This window comes from Leucopleurus acutus (genome assembly GCF_964270905.1).
Source record: "Leucopleurus acutus genome assembly, chromosome: 11".
Lineage (NCBI taxonomy): Eukaryota > Metazoa > Chordata > Mammalia > Artiodactyla > Delphinidae > Leucopleurus > Leucopleurus acutus.
This window is the reverse complement of record NC_139152.1, coordinates 40161999-40180755: the sequence shown is the minus strand read 5'-3', so window position 1 is coordinate 40180755 and position 18757 is coordinate 40161999. Positions and strand designations below refer to the sequence as shown.

Genomic DNA, 18757 nt, shown 5'->3' with positions numbered 1-18757 from the left:
CAGAGATTCCACATAACTTGTACAAGATCATACTCTGGTTAAGTAGTAGAGTCAGGATTCAAACCCAGTCTCAATGTTAACTGTAATTCCATGGGCCCCTTACTGCTAGCCATGCGGTACCTAACTAGGAGACTCTCTCCCTATGGTCCTTACTAGAATGTAGTCCCTCTGTCTCCATCTCCAAAGATGCATATTTGTGAAAGAACTAGCAGGGTAGGAAAAACCATGCAAGTATCCTTTAAGCTCAATGTCTTACATGTGCCGTGAGAGAGGTGTGCACCAGTACTGGGGGAACTCTGCCACTCTGAACTTGGACAAGCTTCATCAACTTTCTGGGTCTCAATTTACTGATCTTTAAAGATGATTGAGAATGGTAGCCTGGAAATGGGGAAAGAGTATCTACTCTGAAATTAAATGAACTTGGAGTTGAATACTGGCTCCATTCTTTTGACTATGTGGACTTAGAATATTTCTGGGCCACAATCTCCTTATCAGTAAAATGGAGATAATGCCCATCTTATACTATTAGAAGAACAAGTAAAGTTAGGGCTTCCCAGGTGAGGCAGTGGTTGAGAATCCGCCTGCCAATGCAGGGGCAGAGGTTCAAGCCCTGGGCCAGGAAGATTCCACATGCCGTGGAGCAAATAAGCCCATGCGCCACAACTACTGAAGCCCATGCGCCTAGAGCCCGTGAGCCACAACTACTGAAGCCCGTGTGCCTAGAGCCCGGGCTCTACAACAAGAGAAGCCACCGCAGTAAGAAGCCCGCGCACCGCAATGAAGAGTAACCCCCACTCGCCACAACTAGGGAGAAGCCCGCGTGCAGCAAGGAAGACCCAACGCAGCCAAAAATAGAAATAAATAAATTTATTTTTTTTAAAAAAAGTAATGTAAGTTAAGTGTCCAGCACAGAGTTGGGTACTAGGAGGTATCAATACTTAGTAAATAGCAACCGCAGCTCTACACCTTTGGTCTGATTGTTAGCTCCATTCTGTGAGTGGATAGCCCTCCGGTGTTCACTGGGTGAATTACACCCAACAGACCTGAGACAACTTTTCCATTCTCTCTGTGAGGTCCAAGTGGGCAGCTCAAAGACTGCAGAGTTCTAAGAGCAGAAATGTGCCTATCCCACAGTTAATTTGGGCCTTTATGCTTGAGGCTCAGAGCTTTAGGATTATTTGGGCCTATCCTAGGCTCTGCTTCAGTAGAACTGAACACATTCAGAGAGAAAAACCAGAACTAAAGCTATGTGGGATTGAAACCAAAAAGCTGGTGATGGGAAAAAGGGAAGGAAAGAGGCATTAGTTACTTCCTGGTATCTATCTAAACCGTCCTAGAAGTTGCCAGAGTTTTTGTTTTTGTTTGGGAGGAAGGGGGTTAGAATTATGAACCATATGACCAAAGAGAAACAAAGTGAAAGTACAATTTTGGGGGAAAAAAATCTCATTGGAGGACTGAAAAGAGGGAACTAGGAGAAAGAAAGAACAAAACAGTATTAAGATAACCCAAACAACTGGCCAGATTCCAAACAGCAAAAGAGTGAAGAAGGCAAGTCCTATCTGGAATGTTGAGAAAACCAGGTGCCACAGCCCAGGAGATACCATCCTTCCAGGAGGCCTTTGGAATCCATTGTGTGGGCTCATTTTGAGTTGTCACACTAACCAGGGTGTTGCCGCCTGGCCAGGGTTGCTAAAATGTCCTCCTAAACCTGGGATAGTCTCACACCGTGAATTGTCCCACCCTCATTGGGAAATACTAGGCTACTCCTGTAACTTAACTTTTAGTTTGTCCACCCGTAAAATAGGGCTAATAATCTATCTCAAAGATTTTTTGTAAAAACGCTTTTCCATAAACGGTATTTATAGTTGTCACTGTAGTTGCCAATTATAATTACGTGCTATCTAAGGAAGGCCTTAAATTTCTCCGTTGTAAGCCACAGGCCATGATGTCATTAACTACAGTTTCTAGGAAAACCAGCATATTCCAGGAGGACTGCGCCCGCGGAAAGAAAAACCTTTTGAGAAAAGCCGGCCCACGAAAAACTCTTCCTCCCGCAGACTCAAATGTTTGGCGAACCACATTGCCCAGCGGCCCCCGCGGCCAGGGGCCGACGCTCTCACCGTGTATTCTGGGATTGGTAGTTTTCAGCCCCTCGCTCTCGGCCTGCGCTGCTCAGCACCAGGAACTCGCCTTCCCAGCTTGCCGCGCGGCCTGGGGAGCAGCCCGGCGACCAGGAAATGGGGAAGATGGCGACTGCTCGGCGACGTTGAGGCCGCGTTGGGCGGTTCGGACTTAAGAGTGGTGAGTCTCGGGCGATGGAAGCGTTTTCCAGGAGCTTGCAGAGAAGGCGAGAGTGAGGGCACAGCGGTGGCTCCTGTCTCCGGGATAAGACGGGAAGAACGCCTCAGGGAAGGGGCACGAGCTTGGAAAGCTCTGGCGGGCAGGAGCGAAAGGGCGCGGGCCCCAGCGGGAGTGTTGGCTCCTGGGGGCACAGGGCAGGTCCCTGGACGATGTTCCAGGTCAGACCTTTTCCCACGCGCACAGCACCTGTGATACCCTCAGTCCGACTTTATTCCTTCATGTTTCGAGTAGCCCTTGCTCCAGCCGAACTGAAACTCTGGTTGTTCTCCTAGAACCAGTCATGCTTTCCCGCCTCTGCGCCTCCTGTATTATTTCTTTTTCCGGGAATGACTTCTTCCTGGCACCTTCAGTTATACATCTTCAGATTCTACCTATATTTCAGTGCTCAAGAGCTACTTTCTCTACAGTCTTTCCAAATTCCCTTTTACAAGTGAAAGTAAACTTCTTCTTTGAACTCCTGCAATAATTCATTTGAGCCTGCATCTTGCTATGTGTCTCATAACCCTCTATTGTTTTGTAAGCTTCCTGTGGACAGGATCTTCCTGATTTCCTTTTGTAACTCACACAGCGTCTAGCATGGTGCCTTGCATATAGTGGATGCTTGATTAGTACATAGTTCATTGAATGAAAAAAAGACTCTGCCCCTGCCCTACAAGAACTGAGGAACTCAAAGATGTGGAGGTTTGTGATAAGTGGAACCTATAATAAAAGTTTCCTACGTTTACTTTCTTCTTATTTGCACTTCTCATTCTCTTCTAAGCTCACTCCACTCAGCCTTCTACTCCCTCCATGCCACTGAAACAGCTCTTGTCAAAGGTCGCCAAGCCATCTCTTTTTCCAAATGCAAGGGTCACTCCTTTATCTTCTAGTCTTTCTCCACTTGACACAGGTAACCCCTCCCTCCTTGAAACACATTTTTGACTTCTGTGATGCCGTACTTTACTATTTTTTCTTATTTCTCACTGGCTGTTGTTTCTTTCCAGTTTTTCCCTCTGGCTCCTCCTGTGCCTGACTTCTAAATGTTACAGTGTTCCGGAGGTCAATCCTGGGTCCTCCTCTAATTTCTTCTTTAACTAGAATGCCTACTTAGGTAATATCACTTAGCGTCCCATGGCTTTAAAAGCAATCTGTATATTGATAACTCAAGTTACTGTCTCCAGACTCTCTCTTGAGTTGCAGAATTACATTTTCAACTGCCTTTCTGGAATCTCCACTTGGTTTTCTTATTGACATCTTACACTCAACATGGTCAAAATGAAACGTTTGATTTCTTCTAAGTCTTTTCCTTCCCCAGTCTCCTCTGGTCACTAATGGCACCGTGAACCATTTAACCAGTTGGTCAGACCGTAAATTTAGGAGTTACATTTGTCTCTCCTCTTTGTTTCCTCCCTTCATCAGTAAGTCCTGTCAGCTCTGCCTTCAAAATGTACCCTGAAGCCCTCTACTTCTTTTCATCTCCATTGCCACTTTCCTAGAACAAGCCACTGTCATCTCTTGTGTAGACTACTGTAATAGCATTCTCAGTGGTTCTGTGTCCACTGTTGCCTCCCTACTGTATGTTTTCTTGCAAGTCACCAAAGTAATTCTTTGAAAATGTAAAATAAGACCACATCACTTCCTGTTTATCACCTTTCTAAGGTTCCCACTGCAGTTAGATTAAAATCCAAGTTCCTTTACCCTGGCCTGAAACACATTTCCATGATCTAACCCCTGCCTACCTCCCTGAACTCATCGCGAATCAGTCTTCCCCCTTGGTCACTGCCACTGAGCCACATGAGTCTATTTGTTTGGGCCCTGCCGTGCAGCCTGCGGGATCTTAGTTCCCTGACCAGGGATCAGACCATGCCCCAGCGGTGAAAGCGTTGAATCCTAACCGCTGGACCGCCAAGGAATTCCTCACACGAGTCTATTTTATTTTTTTTACTTATTTTTTATTTTTATTTTTGGCTGCGGTGGGTCTTCGTTGCGGCATGCAGGATCTTCGTTGCGGCACGTGGGCTTCTCTCTAGTTGTGGTGCACGGGCTCCAGAGCGCGTGGGCTCTGTAGTTTGCGGCACACGCGCTCTCTAGTTGAGGCGTGCGGGCTCAGTAGTTGTGGCGCATGGGCTTAGTTGCCCCGCAGCACGTGGGATCTTACTTCCCCGATCAGGGATCGAACCCTCGTCCCCTGTATTGCAGGGCAGATTCTTTACCACTGGACCACCAGGGAAGTCCCACACAAGTCTATTTTTAATTGGCAAACATGCTAAGCTAGTTCTTGCCCCAGTGCCTTACTGTCCCTTCTGCCCAATAAATTCTTCCTCTGATTTTTGCAGACTCTATTTCCCATCATTCAAGTCTCAGCTTACATGTCATCTAAAAAATTCTTTCCAGAGCCTTCTATCTCTTGTTCATACTGCTCCCCATCACGTCACCCTGTTTTACTCTCTTCATTAGCACTCATTACTGTTGGAAATTCTCTTATCTTTCTGCCTAACTGTTGTCTGCTTCACTGGAATTTAAGCATTATGAGATCAGAGACTTCGTTTTGTTTACTGCTGTATCTCCAGTACGCAGAATAGTTTCTGGCACCTACCAGGTACTCAGTGAATATTTGTCGAAAGAATGCTGATGTCCAGGATGCTTTATAGAGAAGATGGCCTTTCCTCTGGATTGTTTTCTTTTTTTCTTTAATAGAAGAGGGCTATTTTATTTTATTTACTTATTTTTATTTTTGGCTGCGTTGGGTCTTCGTTGTGGTGCGCGGGCTTCTCGTTGAGGTGAAGCATGGGCTAGAGCACGGGCTCTAGGCTCATGGACTTCAGTAGCTGTGGCTTGCGGTCTCTAGAGCACAGGCTCAGTAGTTGTGGCCCATGGGCTTAGTTGCTCTGCGGCACGTGGGATCTTCCCAGACCAGGGATTGAACCCGTATCCCCTGCGTTGGCAGGCGGATTCTTAACCGCTGTGCCACCAGGGAAGTCCCTGGATTGTTTTCTTAGGGCTATAAGTGGACGAGACATAAGTATAATTTCCATGTGATATGCATGACGTACTGGCAATTTTGAGGTAAAATGGGTTGTCTCCGCCTTTTGAAAGTGCTACTTGTTCATTTTTTTCTCTCCTTTATATACTCTCCCTTCTTAAAAATATGGCAGGAATTACATGGGAAAGGGGGATCATAAGCTAAAGCTTAGGGAACTGTTATTTCCTTGGAACCATTTGGGGTTAAAGTAAGTTCTGAAAAATATATCCTGAGGCTTAGGGATGGTGGTGGTGATGGTGGAATAGAGGCAGATTCAGACTTGCTGTCTGAAGTTAGCACCTGGCTGAAGTAAATTTTGTAGTCTGAAGGACAGTTGACAGTGTGGCATGGTGTTCAATGTCCCCTAGGCAGTATGGGGACAGAACAAATTCCTGCTCAAACTTTTCATGGGACTGGATCATAATCAAGGCTGTGAAAATCTGAGTAGGGAACATGAGTCAGAACGTCTGTGATCTCTAGTTTCTGGTACACTTCTTCCTCCCTCTTCCCCTCCTTCCCTCTCTCCATTCCTCCCTCCCTTATTTTAAATTCTAAAATAATTGTAGGAAGGAAGGAAGTCGTAAAACCAAAGTGTATGGAGTCCTATGTACCCTTCACAAAGTGTTTGCCATTGTATAACTAGAAATACATTTCTTTTAATCTGAGTAAAAGTGAGTTTCTCTATTTGAATTTAGGTTTCCTTGAGGTGCTGATCATAATCCCAAATCTCTAAGTTAAACTCCTTTTTTCTCTTTTGAGCTTTCTTTGTGAGCTCAAGAGAACTTATCTCCCTTAGATGTATATACGTTGACTGATCCTGGTGGGCTGGCAGACAGAATAGACTCCTAACATAAGCAAAACAAGATGTTTCTAGAGATAGCTAGTATACTATTCATTAACTAACATTTCTTTTAATATTCTTGCAGTCTAATTATAAAAATAAGGTATATTCATTGTATACTTTTGGAAATGAATATATACAAAAAGGAATCCCAGAGAAATAACATAGCATTAATGAATAAGAATGGGCCTCTGGAGCCAGACTGCCTAAAACTCTGACACTTAACACCCGTGTGTCCTTAGGCAAGTTACTTTATACATCTGAGCTTCAGCTTCTTCATCCATAAAGCATGCATACCAATATATCTACCTCAGAGGGTTGTTTTGAGATTAAGTAAATTATTTGTAAAAAGTTTAAAGCAGTACCTAGTACATAATAAATACGCCTCTTACCCATGACAGATGGCAGGAGAGCTGGCTGATAAGAAGGACCGTGAGGCATCACCTTCCAAGGAGGAAAGGAAGCGATCTCGGACTCCTGACAGAGAACGGGATAGAGACCGAGACCGGAAGTCTTCCCCATCTAAAGATAGGAAACGGCATCGTTCAAGGGAAAGGCGTCGAGGAGGCAGCCGTTCTCGTTCCCGTTCCCGTTCCAAGTCCACAGAAAGGTAAAGTAATTTTCTGTTTGTTACGTGAAAAGGGAGTGTACATTTCAAACTCCTTTATTCTTGGTTCCTCTGATGCCTCCATATTAGGGCATTAGTCTTTCATACATTTCTCTTAGTTCTTAAAGGTTAATAGGGAACTTGTAAGATGAAGGTCCAGATGATCAAGGAAGATAGTTCATCTGTTCACATAATCCATGGCCTATCATTGCCACTGATACTTAGCAGTACAGCTCTGAGCTCTTAGACCTTCTTAGAATTCCCTCATAACTTCTTGGGAAACACATTTTCCAATTTGTAAAATATTACTTTGGGGAGAAAAGAGCATGGGAACCTTCTTAGGGCTGCAGTGAAGCAGGATACTCAGGACTCAGGAAGTGTCATGTAATTTCCTAAATGTGCTGTCTTCAGAGAACGCCGGCACAAAGAACGAGAGCGAGATAAGGAGCGTGATCGGAATAAGAAGGACCGAGATCGGGATAAGGATGGGCACAGACGGGACCGCAAGCGATCCAGGTACCTGAGGGAGTGGGAGTGGGCTTTAGGGCAACACTCTGGTCGCTTCCTCTCTGCATCTTAGCTGGCTCAGCTTCGGGGGAAAGTAAATTTTCCATAGCGAATCCTATTGGCAGTTATAGTAGAACTGTCTTTTTTAGAAGGCACACACCTTCTTTAGAAAGGATAACCAGTAAGTGAAGTCACCACTTCTTGAGGGTCAGCTTGTTCTTAGAATTTAGTTTGAAAAGGTTACCAGCCAACAAAACAGCTCCATCGGACCATTCAGTTTTCTAACCAGAATGTACAACGTATATTTGTTGGGATAGCTTAATGCACCAGTATCTTGATCTCTTTGTTCTGGAAACTATTTTTTTTTTTTAATTTGTTTCTTATTTATATTTTGGCTGCGTTGGGTCTTCGTTGCTGTGCGTGGGCTTTCTCTAGTTGCGGCGAGTAGGGGCTACTCTTTGTTGTGGTGCGCCGGCTTCTCATTGCGGTGGCGTCTCTTGTTGCAGAGCACGGGCTCTAGATGTGTGGGCTTCAGTAGTTGTGGCACGCGGGCTCAGTAGCTGTGGCTCACAGGCTCTAGAGCGCAGGCTCAGTAGTTGTGGCGCATGAGCTTAGTTGCTCCATGGCATGTGAGATCTTCCCAGACCAGGGCTCGAACCCATGTCCCCTGCATTGACAAGGAGATTTTTTTTTTTTTTTTTGGTGGTACGTGGGCCTCTCACTGTTGTGGCCTCTCCCGTTGCGGAGCACAGGCTCCGGACGTTCAGGCTCCGGATGCTCAGGCTCAGTGGCCATGGCTCACAGGCCCAGCCGCTCTGCGGCATGTGGGATCTTCCCGGACCGGGGCATGAACCCATGTCCCCTGCATCGGCAGGCAGACTCTCAACCACTGCGCCACCAGGGAAGCCCCTGGCAGGCGGATTTTTAACCACTGCACCACCAGGGAAGCCCTGGAAACTTTCTATACAAAGTTTTTATTAGGCCCTGAATCTGTAGATTAGAATTCAGGGCAAAGAATAGAATTCTTGCAACAAACGCAGTGGGGTTGAGATCTCTTGCATATTAAGCTTATAGCAGGTGTGGGGAAAGATTGCTGGGGCTGGTAGGAAGGAGAGATGAGGAAAGGACATATATAGCAGTATCTGGGAAGGGTGTATGTGGGTGGCCATGTCGGCTAAATTTATTGTGTATTCTCAAGTAATGCAGGATTTTTTTTTTTTCTACTGACATGCATATGCTGTTTGGAGGAAATATTTTTTTAATCAAAATATAGTTGATTTACAATATGGGGTTAGTTTCAGGTGTATAGCAAAGTGATCCAGTTTCGCGCATATATATACACACACACACACACACACACACACACACACACACACACACACACGTGTATATTTTCTGGTTTTTTTCTATTATAGGATATTACAAGATATTGAATATAGTTCTCAGTGCTATACAGTAAATTCTTTTTTTTAAGAAATTTTTTAATTGTATGTTTTTTATTTTTAAAAAAGTTGATTTATTTTTGGCTGCGTTGGGTCTTCGTTGCTGTGCACGGGCTTTCTCTAATTGCGGCGAGCGGGGTCTACTCTTTTTTGTGGTACGTAGGCTTCTCATTGCCGTGGCTTCTCGTTGTGGAGCACGGGCTCTAGACACACGGGCTTCAGTAATTGTGGCACGCAGGCTCAGTAGTTGTGGTTCGCGGGTTCTAGAGCACAGGCTCAGTAGTTGTGGCTCGTGGGCTCTAGAGCACAGGCTCAGTAGTTGTAGTGCACGGGCTTAGTTGCTCCGCGGCATGTGACATCTTCCCGGATCAGAGCTCGAACCCATGTCCCCTGCATTGGCAGGCAGATTCTTTTTTTTTTTTTTTTTTTTTTGGCAGGCAGATTCTTAACCACTGTGCCACCAGGGAATTCCCTACAGTAAATTCTTGTTGTTTATTTTATATATAGTCATGTGTATTTGTTAATTCCATACTCCTAATTTAGCCTTCCACGCCCCCCTTCCCCTTTGGTAACCATAAGTTTGTTTTCTGTGTCTGTGAGTTTGTTTCTGTTTTGTAAATAATTCATTTGTATTATTTTTTAGATTCCACGTATAAGTGATACCATATATTTGTCTTTCTCTGTCTGGCTTCACTCAGTGTGATAATCTCTAGGTCCATCCATGTTGCTGCAAATGGTAATATTTCCTTCTTTTTTATGGCTGAGTAATATTTGGAGGAAATAATTTTTGATATCAGTAGTGAAGATCCACTTCCCAGAAGAGAATAGTCTCAGAAAAGGAGATTCAGGTAGAATGGGGCCAAGATAGGGCCATTGTTAGGTTTCAGAGCAGGCAGAGTGACCAGGTCTGCAAAAGGAGCTTCACGACATGTTGGATGACCGTGGGCCAGCCTTGCTGAGTCATGGGAAAACTTCCATCCTCTTTTGGCGAGCTCAGTCTGAGCCTCATCCAGGGGCTAGGCTAAGAGTGATATGGACTTTTCCTGTTCCTTTGCCTTTAAGTTTATCTCCTGGCCGAGGAAAAGATTTTAAATCTCGGAAAGACAGAGACTCTAGGAAGGATGAAGAGGATGAACATGGTGATAAGAAGCCTAAGGTAAAAAGGGAAGGATTTTTTTCCTCATCTTCCTCTTCAGTTCAAGCCCAACTTTGTTCTTCACAGGGAGAGAGCCTCTATGGACTGAAGTCCTGTGTTTTATCTTCAGGCCCAGCCATTATCCCTGGAGGAACTTCTGGCCAAGAAAAAGGCTGAGGAAGAAGCTGAGGCTAAGGTAAGAGCTTGAAGGTCTGTATTAGTTGGCTTGGCTGCCATGACAGAACACACGGACTGAGTGACTTAAACAACAAATTTATTTTCTCACAGTTCTGGAGGTTAGAAGTCTGAGATCAGATGGGGTTGTTTCTTCTGAGGCTTCTCTCCTTGGCTTGTAGATGGATGTCTTTTCCACATTCACATGCTCTTCCCTCTGTGTGTGTATGCTCCTGGTATCTCTGTGTGTCCAAATTTTCTCTTTTTATAAGGACACAGCCAGATTGGTTTAGGGCCCAACCTTGGAGCCTCAGGTTACCTTAATCACCTCTTTAAAGGCTCTGTCTCCAAATACAGTCACATTCTGAGGTACTGGAAGGTAGGGCTTCAACATGTGAATTTTGAGGGAGACACAGTTTAGCCCGTAACAGGGTCCTGGGCCTATTTATGTTTTCCTTAACATGTTTAATGCCTGAGCAAATATTTTTGGGCTCCCTGCCATCTTGCCATCAGTGGTGTGATTATACCCTGTTCCTAGATCATTGTTTACAGTTGTAATCTGTTTTGTAGCCCAAGTTCCTCTCCAAAGCAGAACGAGAGGCTGAAGCCCTAAAGCGACGGCAGCAGGAGGTGGAGGAGCGGCAGAGGATGCTTGAGGAAGAGAGGAAGAAAAGGAAACAGTTCCAAGACTTGGGCAGGAAAATGTTGGGTTCGTTTTCTTACCCTGTAGCCCCTAGACAGGGTAGGGAAGGGTGGGAATGGGATTGTGGTGTAACTTAAGAGAGCTAGAAAGCTATTTGCTCTGAGTTTGGAAGAAGGAAGGATGGGGCAAGTTTCTGAGAAAAATATCTTTCTGTTAGGTCTCCATTTCCCTTGTATCATAAATCTCCCCCCTCATTTTTTTACTCATTTGGTGTCTGTTGTCTGGATCTCCTCCATGCCCTCTTTTTTCTTCCACTGAGTTCTTCTGCAGCTTTGCTTTCTTTGGTCTACAGAAGACCCTCAGGAACGGGAACGTCGGGAACGCAGGGAGAGGATGGAGCGGGAGACCAATGGAAATGAGGATGAGGAAGGGCGGCAGAAAATCCGGGAGGAGAAGGATAAGAGCAAGGAACTGCATGCCATTAAGGTGCAGGCCTCAGCTCTGTCTTCGTGGCCCCACGCTCCTCACACACTAAGGAGGCTTGCTTGTTGGGCCAGTCTGATCTCTGTATATGAGATTTGGGCCTCCCGTTTGATGGGCTTTGTGTTCTGTGCCCGGGCAGGAGCGTTACCTGGGTGGCATCAAGAAGCGGCGCCGGACGAGGCATCTCAATGACCGCAAGTTTGTCTTTGAGTGGGATGCATCTGAGGACACTTCCATTGACTACAACCCCCTGTGAGTGTCTTCAGGCCTCAGTGCTAGGTCTTTTAAACTAGGCAGTTGCTAGAGAGAACCAGTGACTACAGAGATAGAAGTAAGATAGGCTGGGATGAGGAGATGGGTAAAATAGTAGTTAGCCAGCCCTCTGGGCGATGAAGGACCCTGGCTGGAAGGGGAACTGGTAATGTTGGTAGTCTGCACCTCCATCCTTGTGCTTAGCAGCTCCTTCTCTTTTCCTCTTCCTCTGTCTCAATCCCAGGTACAAAGAACGGCACCAGGTGCAGTTGTTGGGGCGAGGCTTCATTGCAGGCATTGACCTAAAGCAGCAGAAACGAGAGCAGTCACGTTTCTATGGAGACCTAATGGAGAAGAGGCGGACGCTGGAAGAAAAGGAGCAGGAGGAGTGAGTGGGCAGGGCTGCAGGTGGTTGGGCAGAGCCGAGTCTACAGGAAGGAGATGGAGGATACGAACCCCTTCATTCCCCATGTCCTGCTCCAGGGCAAGACTCCGCAAACTTCGTAAGAAGGAAGCCAAGCAACGCTGGGATGATAGGCATTGGTCCCAGAAGAAGTTGGATGAGATGACAGACAGGGACTGGCGGATCTTCCGTGAGGACTACAGCATCACCACCAAAGGTGGCAAGATCCCCAATCCCATCCGATCCTGGAAAGACTCTTCTCTGCCTCCACACATCTTGGAGGTCATCGATAAGTGTGGCTACAAGGTATGAAGGAGCAGATTGGCCCAGAGGGCCTTACGTGTTCCCAGATTCTAGGGGGTACGGATTTAATTTGAGACAAGAGAACTTTGTTCCTAGACTGTTCGGTGCCTTCTCTGCCAGTGGGCACCAAGGTGACGTCTCTCAGTTTCTGGTGGAAGTATTGTTTGTTGATTGTGTTTCTTCTCGGGTCCCATTCCTGTTCACTGTGCTTGGTGTCCTCCCATTGTGCTAGCATATGTGCCCACTCTGTCAGCAGCAGCCCAGGTAGTATAATTTTGCCTGTACACGTTACTGTCTCTGGGTCACTACAGGAGCCAACACCTATCCAGCGTCAGGCAATTCCCATTGGGCTACAGAATCGTGACATCATTGGAGTGGCTGAGACTGGCAGCGGCAAGACAGCAGCCTTCCTCATCCCGTTGCTGGTCTGGATTACCACTCTCCCCAAAATTGACAGGTGACATCAGCTGACACCAGTTGGTGAAAATGGCAAATGAGCATTTGGTTTTCTTTTTAAGTCTATAATCAGAAGCCTTTAGTCTGGGTCAGATATTAGGGAATAATTGGATCATGATATCAAAGAAGTGTATGATTTTATTGCTGGCAAGGACCACTCCCTGGAGAGCTTGGCTATCCCGGAGTCTGATTTTTAAGAGCAATTGTTACATTCTTTTCCCACCACCCTCCTCATTCCCTTTAGTTGCTCTTAAGAGTGACTTTGTCTTGCTCCTGTTTGTGGTTGGATGAGAACCAAAGCTCATGAAACTGTGGAATGCCCCATTTACCACAGGATCGAAGAGTCAGACCAGGGCCCTTATGCCATCATCCTGGCCCCCACTCGTGAGCTGGCTCAGCAGATTGAGGAAGAGACCATCAAGTTTGGGAAGCCGCTAGGCATCCGCACTGTGGCTGTCATTGGCGGCATCTCCAGAGAAGACCAGGGCTTCAGGCTGCGCATGGGTTGTGAGGTTTGTTCACCTGGCCAGCAGCCAGCCCGCCATTTGGGAGGGCTCTCTGTCTGGGGGCTCTGTTTCTAGTTTCTGCCATAGATGTACAGTAAATGAAGAAAGGGGCTGGTATGTATATATGTGCTGTTATTTATGGGGGACTTATGCACCAGGGATTTTACTCTGTATATCATTAATTCTCACAACCACCTTAAAGAGAATAGGTAACGGTATTTCCATTTTACAGGTGAAGCTGAGAATCAGGTTAATAACTTGCCCAAAGTCACAGCTGGTGATGGGCAGAGCTGAGATTCATATGTGAAGGCTGTGCTCTTAATCGCTCTGAAAGACCATGTCGTTGATTTTGTGTTGCCTTCTTCTTAGGGTAGGGGAGGAGAGCTTTTTACGAGAAGTCTGCTGTAGGAATCAAGTCTTCTGCAGGCTTCTTAGTGTAATCCCTTTATCCAACCCCCTCCATAGTATTGCTTAGTCTCTCTTCCGTCGAAGAAAGTTCTGTTGATGTTGCCTCTTCTGTCTAATCCCTGGACCTTACTCAGAGACCCCATTCATTCCTGAAAAAAATCCAAGGTAGCAACAAGTGATTTCATGCCACTTGTCAGGAACTTTCACTACCAAACATAACTGGAGGTTGGGGTCAAAGTTCCTTAGCATTGGGGATCTATTGGGTGGATAGTTCACAGAAGAGAGAAGAAAGGGGTACCTGCTGGGGCCACACATGATTCCACTGTACCCCCCAGATAGTGATTGCTACTCCAGGACGTCTGATTGATGTGCTGGAGAACCGCTACCTGGTGCTGAGCCGCTGTACCTATGTGGTTCTGGATGAGGCAGACAGGATGATTGATATGGGCTTCGAGCCAGACGTCCAGAAGATCCTGGAGCACATGCCTGTCAGCAACCAGAAGCCGGACACGGATGAGGCCGAGGACCCTGAGAAGATGTTGGCCAACTTCGAGTCAGGAAAACATAAGTACCGCCAAGTAAGGCTGCTTCACTAGGCTGGGAAAAGTTGGGCAAGTTGCCAGACCTGCTCCAGGGCCCTTCTTGCCCTAGGCAAGTGCATGTTTCCAGAATGGTGAGGCATGGCTCCCCATGTACAGTCCTCTCACAGTCCTAGCAGTGTAGCCTCTTAGCCCTGGAAAAATGATTCCAAACAGTCATGCTACTGCCCGCCACAGGTGCTGGCAAATGCTCTCAGCCCTTCCTGTTAGCATAAGATGTAAAGTACTCTGCTGAACAGGCGCTGAGGAAAAGAAGTGGGAAGGCAAAGGACAGTTCTCTCTCTGTCAGGCACTACTTCTGGCAAAACTCACACCATGGCTCATTTTCTGTTCTGCAGCTTGGGCTGCGCTGCCTGTGCTGATGGTGGGATGTGGGATGTGTCTGCCTGGGCCCAGGGCTGAACCTCTTGTTTTCATAGACAGTCATGTTCACGGCCACCATGCCCCCAGCAGTGGAGCGTCTGGCCCGGAGCTATCTTCGGCGACCTGCTGTGGTGTACATTGGCTCTGCCGGCAAGCCCCACGAACGTGTGGAACAGAAGGTCTTCCTCATGTCAGAGTCTGAAAAGAGGTATGGGGGCAGCTGAGCCAGGGGAAACAGAATGGAGAAGAGGCTTTTTTTAGTGCGAGTGGTGGCTGGAGGGCGACTGTTCTGCCGTGTTGAAGAGCTGGGCATTGGCGATCCTGGAATTGGTGTTTGTAGATCAGTGTTGGGCATTTCACTTGGAGTGGAGGGTAGTATGCATCTCATTTTTCTCTTCCTCTTCTCTCCAGGAAAAAGCTGCTGGCAATCTTGGAGCAAGGCTTTGATCCCCCCATTATCATTTTTGTCAACCAGAAGAAGGGCTGTGATGTTTTGGCCAAATCCCTGGAGAAGATGGGGGTGTGTCTGGGAGGGGAGAGCAATGCCTGGTCTCTTCGGTGCTGCTTTCTGAAACTAGACGGGCCCCCTAGGCTTCTGCTTTCAGTGCTTACCTACTCTTGAACCTCTCCAACATTTAACAAGCCAGGGTCAGAGGGAAAAGGGTGGTTGATGGGGATAAAGAGGACTTGGTCGATTGCTGTGACTCCCTGTCCATTCCAGCAGTGCCAGCCACAGCTGCCTTGGGTCTTCCTCCAAGTGTGCTGGGGCCAGGGAGAGGTTATGAGACACATCCTGGCAGGATCTGAGGATAAGGAGTAGAGTGGGTCAAAGTGTTTCGTGTTTATTTATGTTTGGGAGAGAGGATGGTGTTGTCAGGAGGGAGATGTTAGTGATGAGTGTCCTTTACTCCTGATACTGGTGTTGGAGGGGAAGGGTGTGTCCTTTCCACTCAGGCTTAAACTTCCTTAAATTTCTTGGTCCCTGCTTTCCACCCTCATCTCTTATCCTCATTCTCTCTTTCACTACTTCTCATCTGTCTGGCTCCACATCTCACCCCTGATTGCTTTACCTTTGACCTTGCCCTGTCTGTGTCTCCCCTCACCACCACCCCCAATCTCTCCTATCCCTTTCTTCAGCTCATTTGTTCTCTCCTTACTTCAGTTGCCCTTGTTCTCTTCTGCCTCCTTCCCCTTTCCATCTCCCCTGCTGCTCTCTGCAACCCTCCCTCCTCCCGGTCCACTCCCTCCTAACTTCTGTCTTTCCATGATCCCATTGCTCTTTCTTCACCTCACCATTCTTCCAACAGTACAACGCTTGTACGCTGCATGGTGGAAAAGGCCAGGAGCAGCGAGAGTTTGCACTATCCAACCTCAAGGCTGGGGCCAAGGATATTTTGGTGGCTACAGATGTGGCGGGTCGTGGTATCGACATCCAAGATGTGTCTATGGTTGTCAACTATGATATGGCCAAAAACATTGAAGGTAAGTGCAGTGGAAAGCAGCTTCAATCCAGGTAAAGGGAGATTCCTTGCCCGTTTCTCCTCGAATAGCTCCACTGAGGAGGCTACTGCTGTCAAGTCTCACAGCTCTGAGCCTAGGGCTGCTTGTCCCAGTGAGAAGAGCTCCTGCCCTGTATCTCTCTTGGGTGTGTTGTCCCAGCTCCTGGGATTGCACTCTGTCTTCTGGGTATGGAGAAGAACGGAGCTGGGCCACTCCGTCTTAATGTGGTAGGATGGCCACCATCAGCAGTGCTAGCGGGCAGAGCACAGTGGGCACTGTAGATTCAGGCAGTGCGAGCTGTGTTTACTGCCCTCAGAGGTGTGGTGGCAAGGATGAAGCCTTTAGAAGTGGAGGCTTCACGCACTGCTCACGAGGGCATCTGGCCTGGCGCCCTGAGTGACGTTCCTCCCCCTCCCCAGATTATATCCACCGCATTGGCCGCACGGGACGAGCAGGCAAGAGTGGTGTGGCCATCACCTTCCTCACCAAAGAGGACTCTGCTGTGTTCTATGAGCTGAAGCAAGCCATCCTGGAGAGCCCGGTGTCCTCCTGCCCCCCAGAGCTGGCCAACCACCCCGATGCCCAGCACAAGCCGGGCACCATCCTCACCAAGAAGCGCCGGGAAGAGACCATCTTTGCCTGACACAGCACTCTCCCTGCGGTTCAAGGCTGCGCCCTGGAGCCTGTTCTTCAGGACCCTCACGTCTCTTCCCAGGTCCGCACTCTTATGGGGGCTTAGGAAACAATCAGACTCCCTGGCCCAGACCCTCAGTTCTGAAGGCCTGAGTGTGGGGCTGTGAGAGGAGAGGAAGCTAGGGGGCAAGGAGAACAAATTACCCTAGGTTTTGGCCCAGCCCTGCCCCTCCGGCGGGCTTTGGGATTGCATTGGGCCATCAGCTCTTGCCAGGTATGGGGGCAGCCAATTGGCACTGCCTCCTAGACTGAACAGACCTGGCTGCCGGGCTGGGACTTCTTCGGCACAGACGTGACTGCGTAAGCTGCAGCACCATCGTTGCCCTAGGTGACCCAGGGGATCTGGCACTGAGGAGTATGGATCTTGGACTCTTATTGTCATTTTGACAGCTGTTTGCCCTTTCGGATTATAGAACACGTGGAGAGCCTTGCTTAGAGTTGTGCATGGCCCCTGTGCCGAGGGGTACTGTGCACTCTAGGCATCCCTCACCACCCGGGGAATTTTTTAGCAGGTGTGGGGATGGGGAGCTGGCTGAGTCCTTGAAGTCAGAGTGAACTTTCTGTTTTCTATTCTCTGAGAAGAGTTTGTATGTTCTGAGAATAAATACACGAATATTAAGGCTGTGTCTTAGTTCTAGCTAAACTCATCTCCCAGGTCCTCCCTGGTACCACAGAAGACCAGGAGGATAGCATTGGACACAGTGGATTCACTTGGGAGATGAAAGAAAATCAACATTCAAAGAAGAGCCTAGGGTCTGAGCTGATAGTTTAAGTCTATAGGAGGTGCCTGAGGGGAGATGGAAAAGGCACCGACAGCAGGACCGCGATGCATCTTCCCTCCCCTGCTCTGGCTTCACAGAACTTGAAGCTCTGGCCTGGACACCCTCCAGGGAGCTTTGCACAAGGGTGAGAAAGGAAAGCAGTTGTGAAACTTTGGCAGGTGAAGCAGTCAGAACCACTCTCCCGCCCTGGTGCAGTGTGCTTGACACCAAGTCTTCAGGACCTTTGCTTGTGGCTCCCTAACTGCCGAGCCCACTGCTCATGGGAGGTTGTGGAGACAGGCACCAGAGGCACCACGGAAAGGTGAGCTGGGCCCGGCTGAGTTCAGGTTGTGGGGAGAGGGCTAGAGGGCTGCACGGCCTGGGTCCTCCCCCAATACTCTTATCACATGCTCTTCCTTACCCATCAAAGAGCTGGGCATGTACCTGGAGTTCAAGTTGCAACTACTTCAGGACCTTTTTGGCCTGAGGTAGGGACCGTGTAAGGTGACTAAGCCTCTTCTCCACCTCCCCAAACAAGTCCCTTCTGTGCTGCTGAAAGTTTCCCTCCAGGCCCTGGGCATGGAGGGGTACCTGGGAGTATAGTGCCTCCCCCAGCTCTGTCCTTTTCCCTTCCCATTTAATGGGTTCTTTGTGAGAGAGAGGCGGCCAGGATACTTCTTTACCTCCTCCAGACTTGGCCCTGCAGTGAGGAACTTGGCTACTTGAGCCAGCAGACACACACCAGGAGCCCGAGGGATGGTGCGTGGTGTTTATTAGTGATGACGGTGAGGTGGGGCAGGGCCTGTGGAGCATGCTCTGTAGGTCACACACAGGGCCTCTGGGGGCTGTCCACTGGGTCCTATCTCTCCCGCTCTAACCCTAACTTAAGCAGCTGCTATGAATCAGGGAATAAAGTCTGAGGCCCGTATCCCCCAGGAGGCATGAAGGCCAAGAACAGAGATGACAAGATGCAAGAGCAAAAGAATGAGTGGGGCAAGGAGGCCCCTGACGCTGTCCATATGTTCTCCGCTACACACGCCCTCCCTTCCCAAAGCCCCAATCCAGGTTGGCTCCCGTCTGCCATTTGGCCTGACCATGTCCTGGTCCTTCAGATGTTAGGAAGCTTCCTGGCAGGTGAGGAGAGCCCTTCCCTTCAAGGGCTTCAACTGTGAGGCCTTTGGCCCTAGCCCAGCCTGCCTGTGCTCCAGCCTCGTGTGTGGATGCCCCGCCCCAGCTGATGGATGGGAGTGCCACCCTGTTGGGCTTTGATTGTCTCATTTCTAATGTGTGGCAGTGAGGCGAGTGGAGGCTCTCAGACC

At 48.1% G+C, this 18757-nt stretch overlaps 1 protein-coding gene across 2 annotated transcripts; it reads left to right on the top strand.

Annotated features, from left to right (window-relative positions):
* Positions 1 to 2234: 2234 nt before the first annotated feature.
* DDX23 (DEAD-box helicase 23) lies at positions 2235 to 17290 on the top strand. 2 transcript variants are annotated; one of them, XM_082851159.1, is made up of 17 exons: positions 2235 to 2301; positions 6605 to 6813; positions 7222 to 7326; positions 9822 to 9915; positions 10025 to 10090; positions 10639 to 10777; positions 11064 to 11197; positions 11334 to 11446; positions 11691 to 11834; positions 11930 to 12155; positions 12464 to 12609; positions 12943 to 13120; positions 13858 to 14100; positions 14541 to 14692; positions 14896 to 15004; positions 15792 to 15966; positions 16404 to 17290. In XM_082851159.1, the coding sequence occupies exons 2-17, from the start codon at positions 6605 to 6607 to the stop codon at positions 16625 to 16627; spliced, it is 2457 nt and encodes an 818-aa protein (XP_082707285.1). In that variant the 5' UTR covers positions 2235 to 2301; the 3' UTR covers positions 16628 to 17290. The 2 variants fall into 2 exon arrangements, with proteins under 2 accessions (XP_082707285.1, XP_082707286.1); XM_082851160.1 differs by having other exon boundaries at positions 14545 to 14692; positions 16404 to 16621.
* Positions 17291 to 18757: the final 1467 nt, after the last annotated feature.